General features: G+C 46.0%; 1 protein-coding gene across 1 annotated transcript in view; it reads right to left on the reverse strand.

The window, feature by feature from the left end:
* Positions 1-5736: 5736 nt before the first annotated feature.
* Positions 5737-9535, reverse strand: part of LOC103373875 (kalirin-like) — a 58620-nt gene continuing 54821 nt past the window's right edge. Inside the window, exon 23 of the mRNA XM_008303882.1 lies at positions 5737-9455. Coding sequence (XP_008302104.1) covers positions 8898-9455 — 558 coding nt within the window. The 3' untranslated portion in view covers positions 5737-8897. The remainder of the gene's footprint in view (positions 9456-9535) is intronic.

Below are 9535 nucleotides of genomic sequence, written 5' to 3' on the forward strand. Positions count from 1 at the left end.
AGTGACTGAACGGGGCCGTGTGGTGTCACCAGAAGGTGGCGCTGTGGCCGACACGCTGCTAATAAACAGGGACGTCTTCACCATTCTCCATCTGTTTTTAATCCCTTTTCATCCAGCCTTTCCCTCCTTTCACCTCGTTGGATTTGGACAGATTTTGTGCAGGTTTTTGTCACTTTGGACACATTTTTAGTCACGTCGAGCAAATTTAAGTCAATTCTTTGTCAATTTGTGGGTCATTTTGATCCATTTTTGATCATTGTTTGATCATCTGGGACGGATATTTGGTCAAGTTTTAAGTACGTTTGTTCAGATTTTTCCTCCTTTGAGGGATTTTTAGTCACGTTGAACAAATTTCAAGTCAATTTAGTTTAATTTTGAGTTGCTTTGGACAAGTTCTGGTACTTTTGGACGATTCCTGATCCATTTTGAACCATTTTTGAGTATTTTTTTGACGTGCTTTTATCATATTGGACAGATTTTTGGACATTTTGGACACAATTTGTGTCATTTCACACAAGTTTTAGGTCTGTTTGCACAGATGTTTGTCACCTTTGACAAATTTTTTGTCATGTCAACCAAATTTCAAGTCAATTTTGGCAGGTTTTGAGTTGCTTTGGAAAAGTTTTGGTGCTTTTGGCCGATTTGTGAGGAATTTTTTGACATGCTTTTATCATGTTGGACAGATGTTTGGACATTTTGGGCAAGTTTTATGTTACTTTGAACACAATTTGTGTACATTTCCACAAGTTTTAAGGACTTTTGCTCAGATTTGTTCCACCTTTGACAGATTTTTTTGTCACGTTAAACACATTTCAAGTCAATTTGGTCCCATTTTGAGTTGCTTTGAGCAAGTTTTGGTGCTTTTAGACATTTCTGGATGATTTTTGAGCCATTTTAAACCATTTTTGAGGAATTCTTTTGACATGCTTTTGACACATTGGACAGATGCTTGGACAAGAAACTAGGCAAGGACTAGAAACCTGTATTTTGTGAACTTTTTCTCATGTGAGCTGCAGAAAAAGAGAGTAAAGGAGGAAATAATGGAGAGGATGGATGATGATGAAGAAACAAGAAGGAGGAAAAAAATGAAATGAAACAGAAAAAAAAAAAAAAAAACAATGAAGAAACAAGAAGGAGGAAAAAAATGAAATGAAACAGAAAAAAAAAGAATAAAAAGATGAAAGGAGGAAAAATTAGAACTAAAGGAAGCCAAGGAGGAAAAGACTGAAGTGTGACTACAGAGCGCCCTCCAGTGGTGAAATACAGAAAGTACAGGAGTCTGAGTTTAGCTTCTTAAATTCACCGTCTGATTTTAGATTTAAATACGATGCAGCTCAACACAGTGGAATAAACAGACCAACGGACCAGATCAGGAGGAAAAAACATCAAACCAAAGTAAAACTAAAGACGATGCTTTAGTGAGACATCAAACTGCATGTTGACTGAATAAAAACTAGATTAAATATTTCATAGTGGACGTCTGGAAGTGGACAGGAAAAGAAAACTGAGGTTTGTAAATACAAATAAACACCAATAAGTGAAAGAAAAGCTCAAAGTTTTAAACAGAAATAACAAAAAACATTCATCTGTTTGATAAAATATGTGTTTTAATTAAAAGTCAAACATTTGATCCTCTGAAAACTGTGGTCGAACAAACGACACGTAAAACTAACACTATGGTTTATTTCCATCATTTATAGATGTATATAAATATACAGTTTGTGTAACAGTACCTGGTGTTTTTGTCGTGGAGTTTGGTTTTGGTCTCTGCTTTTGTTTTTGTGATTCATTTCTGTGTTTTTCTTTTTCCTCGTCTCTGTTCATGTCAGTTGTGTCCTGTTTACTTCCTGTTTTATTTTGAAATGGTCTTTCCTTGTGTGTTGCTTGTGTTTTTATTTGTGTTATTTTCCCTCCTTTGGTTTGGCCTCTGGCTGCTCAGTGGTTAGCACCGTTAGCGCCTCACAGCTAGAAGGTCGCCGGTTGGCGTCCCGGTGAGGACACCCGGGATCTTCCTGCGTGGAGTCTCCATGTTCTCCCCGTGCAGCGTGGGTTCTCTCCGGGTTCTCCGGCTTCCTCCCACAGTCCAGAAACATGCTGAGGTTAATTGGTGATTGTAAATTGTCCGTAGGTGTGAATGTGAGTGTGCTTGGTTGTCTGTCTCTAAGTGTAGCCCTGTGATAGACTGGTTACCTGTCCAGGTGAACCTGCCTTCACCCTGAGTCAGCTGGGATAGACTCCAGCCCCCCATGACCCTGGTGAGGATGAAGGTGTAGAGATGATGGATGGATGGATTGACCTGGTGAGTCTCACCTGAGTCACTTCTCAGTAGGGACGGCAAAAACGAGGCCTCAAGAAACATCGAGTTAATTTGACACGATCAAAGAGCGCCACCTGCTGGTTGTGGGTGTGTGACGCATTAGAAGGGAAGCGTCGACAGCGTCTCCACGTCACGTCTTTCTGTTTCAGAGCGTCTCATCTTTGACTACGTGTTCAATAAAGGACACGTTTCCAACTGTATGTTACCGTCTTCTTCTGTGGTGAACATAAATGATGAACGAGGGCTTTTAGGGCTTTTAGGTGCTGCTGGGTCGGGTAACAGAAGACGATGGTGTAATTTAAAGTACGCTGTAGTGACTTCCACGGTGGCTGAAGAGGCCGAGGACGGGTTCTGTCCGATTGTCTGATCGCTTCCTAAATAACGTACAAAAGTCGGATGTGTTTCTCCGCTCTTTATTAAACGTGATCTGTGATTGGCAGGCGTTACAGTCCTGGGCGACGGCAAACTACTCAAAAATAAAAATAAAGACACGTTAGTCAATCAATGTGGCGGTCAACAAAAGTTACGGCTACCCAGCCCTCCTCTCTCTGGCAAAACCACCACATGACCGACTGTCACCAGCTACACCCACTCCACATCGGTTTCTGTAAACCCAGTAGAAGGTGAGCGGTTGTGCAACGGGGACAGTGATTGTGTTTCCCTCTGGGGTGGATCCATACTGTCGTCATTTCATTTAATATCAAGGAGATGATGAAGTTTATAGATTTTTACTTTAAAACAGAATCTTCAGTCTGCTCCTCTTCTGGCTCACCTCCTGTCCAGCTTTGGAGAAGACCCGCTCACAAGGCACCGGTGTGGCTGCCATGTGCTAATAAAGCTTTGTAAGCCTGTGAAGGTTCAGATAGACGGTGGCACATGAAGCGGGTCTTCTGCTCTGGACAGGTCGGGCTCAGCCAGGTACCGCTGCACCTCCACTGGGGCGTCTGCTGTGGCGCTCTGGGTTGCACCTGGAACAAACAGATCAGGTGACAGAAAGCCTACGTCATGAGAAAATAATGCTGATGCTAATTAGAGGCTAATACAAACCAACTCGGCCGTCCAGGACGTCCCACAGGTTGTCACGGTCTGCTGCTGCCATCACAGACTGATAAAACAAATACGGTTTAAATTACTTTTAATGTTTATGCATCGCACACCACATAAAACCAGGACATGTAGCGTACCTGTGGTGTTGGTGGCAGTCCTCACGCTTCCAGAACATTCAGCCGCTGTCCTGGCATCTTGTGCATCCGTTGCATTCCCAACAGCGATAGTTTGGAAGCAGGGATCCAGGATAGTCGCTGCTGCCAGGACATGAATATTTTCAACGTGGCACCTTTTCTGCAAGAAGTGTTGCAGGTGTTGAGTTCAATGGTTGTAGGACTTTTCAACACTCTTGCTTTTGTTGCCAGCTTGACGCTGAGACGGTCTTTTCAAATGAAAGCTCTGTTGAAGCGAGATGAAACGGTCCAAGAACCTCGACCCGCTCACGAATGATGTCGTACTCATGACAGGAGAGGGGAGGGATGTCCCGGACCAGAGATGTGACCACAGCTCCAACCGGCTCACTCTGTTCATGAAGTATGTGGAGCTCCACCGACCTCCTGAATGAGTTTATGTGCTGGACTCTGGAGGTGTTTCTGGACCTCACACAGCCTCCGTTTGGCCTCGACACCTGATCTGAAGTACGTAGTGATCCTTCTCACCTTGGTACTGATGCTGGTCACAGTAGTACACCGTTCCAGTGCCTTCATATAGATATATATACCTACAACTATATGTGTGTTTGTATGTGAAGGTGTGTGTAGCATCAGTCCTGTGTGTTTGCCTGTAAGCGTATCTACATAAATGTCAACTAAATGCTATTTAGTGGAAGCTAATGCTAATGTGATGCTTTCCCTCAATCTGTTGTCAAAATGTGACGTCTCAAAATCTCCTCTCGACAACCCACGATGTCCTGATCACTGAGCCCCATTTTAAAGCTCTGACAGATTGACAAGCCCCGCCCCTTCCGACGACGCGACGAGGCCTCGCTTGGTGTGGTCACGTGACTTTTGTCATGCTGACACGATGGCTGAGTCAAAAATCACCCACTCACTCCCTACTCCCTATACAGTGCACTATGCAGGGAGCACCTCGGCTAAGAAACATTTCAGACGCTACTCGAGCTGTTAATTATGTCGCTCGTTAGCCGCGATTTGTGCCGCAACAGCGTCGTACAAACACATCAAATCCACAGTTTATCGCGTAGCTAAGAAACCAAATTAAACCCCGTTTATTGTCATTTTGCTGTACATACCAGATGGGAGCGTTTCTTCAGGATCCACTAACTCAAAGCAATTTAAATAAAGTGGTGTTGTGTGTCCACATCACAACCGAGCGCCGCAATGTTAGCCACGTTCACTGTCCGGGTAAAATAACATTTAACAAAACTAACGGGAACGCTCTCTTTCATCTCGTTTCCATTTCCATTCACACAATGCACGACGGTCCATATCGCTGGTTAGTGACCATCAGCTCTACACTACTGTTCACGGTGCATTGTGGGACATTTTGAGTGACTATATAGGGTATAATATTTGTAACTTAACATTCGGACACCCCTACAAACTGACGTACACCCTATAAAGTGCACCATAGAGGGCACAGGGAGTGATTTCAGACACAGCCGACGTCTCAGGACAATCTCAGACACACTCGAGCGTAGCATCACTTCCTCCCTGCTGAAGACGAAGCTGAACACATCAGATCTGAGCTGTGCTGCAACCAATCGACTTTTCTAAAGCATTATTATTCTATTAGTTCCTGTTTTAAATCAGTGATTGTTTCAGCACATTCAGCAGAAGATACACTTTGTAAGATCCTGTACGGTGGCAGATTTTCAAAATAAGAGTCAAACTTGTTGGTGTAACTTTTGGAGAAACTTCTGATTACATTCGTACACGGTTCGTCTGCCGCTGCCTCCCTGTTAACTCACCCATTATGTGCATTAATCAGATTTTTTTGGACAGAGCAGAACCTTGATCTAGTCAGTTTGAAGTGACTTCTCAATCTGTGCATTACATTCGCACGAGAAACGAGAAACGGTCGCGAATCGAGGCTGTTGTAAGATGCAAAACTCCTGGAGGTGAAGGTCAGACAAAGTGGTTTTTACCTAAAACTGCAGCTGTTTGGAAGAATCCCAGCAGAGATTTTCTTCTGTCGCAGCTTTTTTAGTTCAAATAATGAGGCAGAAACGAGCTGGAGCAGATGAAACGGAGCTCAGAAGCACCCGGATAGATCGATTTATGCTCGTTTTACTTTTCCACCAAACATCTGTAACCAGTTCATATGAACTCCTGGAGGTGAAGGTCAGATAGCTGCATCTCTAACAAGTCTATCACACCAAAAACTTCTCAAAAACCCCAGGAGAGGTTCTCTTCTTTCACAGCCTTTTTAGTTCAAATAATGAGGCAGAAACCAGACGAGCTGAGGGGATGGAACAGATGAAACAGCACTCGGAGGCACCTGGATAAATCGCTTTACACTTGCAGGTTTGCATGGATGACGTTGTTGGACTTCTACAGCGCAGCGGGATGCGTACATTGGAACCATTCTGCATCCCGGCTGCATGAACATAATAAATGCTTGCTACTGCTAAATGCTTACAGAGAGATCGGGGATGCAGAACTGTTGAGACGGGCGTGTGGTGAAAGCGGAGGACAGCACTTGTGATGGCATGAACACATTCTACAAGAAAGTACATTCATCAGTAGAAACAGGACAGTAAACGCCGGCCCGCCAGCCGCCGTTTACAAGCCGAGCGATTCTGAACCCGGCGGCGGCTGGTGGACGAAACAAAAACAAAGGCGGGTTTCATTTCCCGCCTTCACAATAAATGTCACAGGTTTTCTTCTAACCTGATTTCTAAACCGTCCCTGGTGACGTTACATGCAGGTTCTCCCTGATTATGCTACTGCTCTGTAAACTACCTACCCATGTTTTTGGACAAAGTACTTGTAAACAGTGATACGAACAAACGGTGACTCCTTCAAACACACTCTCGGTCTCCGCGGCGTCCTTCGTCATGTTCAGGAATCCAGCCTAAACTCCAGCAGGGTTTTCTACAGCAGCTGAAGCTATGTCTCCCCGTTTCAACCCAGTTCATCGCAGGTCGGGCGTCAGCACCAGCAGTCCATCGTTCAGATCCCTAAACGTTGCTGATTTCACGGGGCTCAGTCCTGAAATAAATTAACAGTCAATAAATTAAAGGTGTAGCGTAGAAAAGCTCCGGTTCAGTCCATCAGGGCGGTTTGCTCCAGTGTACAGGTGTTTCACTGAGACCATCCACAAGTCCAAGAAGACTTTTTTTTTTTACATCCAGGTTTGTTGGAGGATCGAACCAACATCAGTCAAGAAGAAGTTCAGGTTTCCAGTTCATCATATGTGGAAAAAAAAAAAACATTTAACAGACCATCCGTTGCTCTCTCGAGGGAAGTTTTTACACTAAAATCCTTCAGCTTGTGTTCTCTAACGTTGTCGTGAAGACAGAATCAAAACTTTTGATCCCGGACGAGCCCCCAAATATGTTACAGCCCAGCTCGCTAAGAGGAAACATGTCAACGCTCAAATGTTGTCCAGCAAAACCGTGAATAACCACAGGACAAAAACTGAGGAAGCTGTGACGTAAACCAGGGTCTGTGGGCGTTGCTAAATCAATGACTGAAACAAAGATAAACGACGGCTAACAGCGCTCCAACTTGGTGAAAATTAAAGGCAGCATCTGCGTGTGGCTAACATACGAACTGCTAACTGTTTGTTTTGGAAAAAGCCCGGCCCGATCTCCAGCAAACCAGCGTCTCGTTACACTAACCAACCAGTAACCACCAGCTAGCAGGTCCAGACAAACACCAAGCTGCTAGCAGGTCTTACAGATTTGAGTTTGTAGCCTAGCAGAGCTGGGATGTAACACGTCTTCGCATTTTTCTTGCTAATATTGAGCCTCGTTGGGCACCAAACCCCCAACAACAAACCCTAAAGGCTGAAGATATCAAACCCTGAGCTCAGTCTGTCGCTCCGGATAAAAAGTCTGACATCGTTAGCCTCATTAATCCAAATTAGACCAGACCAGACCAGTTTGTTCCACTTTTAGCAGCTCTTAGGCCTCGTTCACGCTAATACGGAACATTTTCCTCGACGTTCGGTCCTCATCTTCCAAAATAGTGTTTCAGGTCACTGCAGCACAGATTTTGTTTTACTCGTTGTTGCTTTGTGACTGAAACAACAACAATGGCGGACATGTTAGCATTAGCAATAGCAGGTTCACAAGCTAACCAAAGTCTCTGCTGTGTCCAGTGTTAGCTGGTCTACAGCGCCTGTGGTTGAACATCTACACAAACAGTGAAATGACAGAATGTCCGTCTCTGGTTTTCTGTGTTGTTGCTGTATTTGTGTTTATCGGAGTGTTTGGAGTCATTTCTAAATTTTTGACATTTTGGAAAATCATGTGGACGGATTCTTTTTAACTTAAAGAAGAAGATATTTATTGTGAAAACCCTCCGTGTCAGTGTGGACGAGGCCTCCTTTCCTGTATGTTAGCCATAAACTGTAAATAAGTGATGGACGCCTAAACCTTAAACCTGCATTCTGTCTAACAGCCACAAGGGGGCGACTCCTCTGGAAGTCCGATTGTAACGCTTCATCAATTTACGGTCTCAGTTGCTGGTTCCAAGTCTCCTTTAATACAGCAGGGTGGCTATTAATCAACTTATCTTCCCATTTAGGAGAAAGCATCTAAAGTTGTAGGAACCAGGTCCAGATCCTCACGTTCTCTGCATCTGGATCCTAAACGCCAATTTGCGTCGACCAAATCCAAAACTTGAACCGTTGACCCAGTAGGTGGCGTCACGGTGGCTACGTCCATCTTTAGTTTACAGTCTCTGGAGCGTTTTCCACTGCAGGAACCGTTCAGGCTGCTTTAGGGCGGACCGGGCCTTTGAGCACCAAGAGCTGCTCCTCCAGAACCTCTTTAAGGACTGTTTTCATTGGAGACCCTGAAACGCGACCGTGGGGGTCTCTGATTGGTTAAACTCAGCGGAGACAACAAGCATCTTTTTTGTTCTGACCTCTGGATGTTTTCATCCGGCTACAGAACCTCTCTAACATCAACAACATTCAGTATACGGGCCAACATAGCGGACCTCTACCCCTTAGAGCTGCTTCTATGCTCAGCTGTGGTCTCTCTGGTGGATCCTACGTCATACATGGAAAACAAACGGGACCGAGTATGGGTTTGCTCGTGTTAACCTCCTGTTCAGCTGAACCTGGTTGGAGACGCCAATCCATGCAAACAGCACTTCTGCAAAAAGAAAGCTACGATAGATACAGTCCAGCAGTTTGTCTCCACGTCGGGTCTCTTTGGGTTTTCACGGCTGCTTCTGTTGAAACTCTGTGATTAAAGAACAAATTAAACATCAGCAGAATAAATAAATAAATCCTCTGCAGCCGTGGGTTTGTTTGCAGGAGTTGATGAGATGTTGCACCGCAGGAAGGAATCAGGCACCTTTCCGACCGCCGACAGTCCGGACCGCTGGGCGTCGGGTCACAGTGTGTTGCCCATGCTGCTGCTCACCAGCCCCTTGATGTTGGTGATGGGCCGGACGTCGTGCAGCTGCCGTCTCCGGTCGATGAACGTGGCCAAGCGCGTCGTGTCCAGCGGCGTCTTCGAGTACTCGCCGCCGTGCGCGCCGCCACGGCCCACCCACGGGTGCTGCAGACAGGAAGTGGCGCTGGGCCTCTTCCTGGGATCCTGCTGCAGCGCCGACGACACGAAGTCCTTCGCCGCCTGGCTCACGTCCCGGAAGTACTCGTCCGGGAAGCAGAAGTCCAGGCGGCAGATGTTGACGCAGGTTTCCTCCGGAGACTCGTCCAGAAATGGAGAGACGCCGCTGAGCATCACGTACGCCAGCACGCCCACGCTCCACACGTCTGTCGCCACGGAGACGGGCGTGCCGCGGATCAGCTCGGGTGCTGCGAACTCCGGGTTCCCCAGCAGGAGGTGGACGTAGCGGCGGTGGGCCGACAGCTGGACGGCGTCTCCCAGGTCGATGAGCTTGATGCTGGGCGTCGGCGAGTGGAGCTCCACCAGGATGTTCTCCGGCTGCAGGACAGACAGAACCCAGACTCAGGCTCAGCTCACCAAACAGACAGAACCCAGACTCAGGCTCAGCTCACCAAACA

The sequence above is a fragment of the Stegastes partitus genome, unplaced genomic scaffold (assembly GCF_000690725.1).
Source record: "Stegastes partitus isolate 25-593 unplaced genomic scaffold, Stegastes_partitus-1.0.2 Scaffold2089, whole genome shotgun sequence".
NCBI classification, from domain to species: Eukaryota; Metazoa; Chordata; class Actinopteri; family Pomacentridae; genus Stegastes; species Stegastes partitus.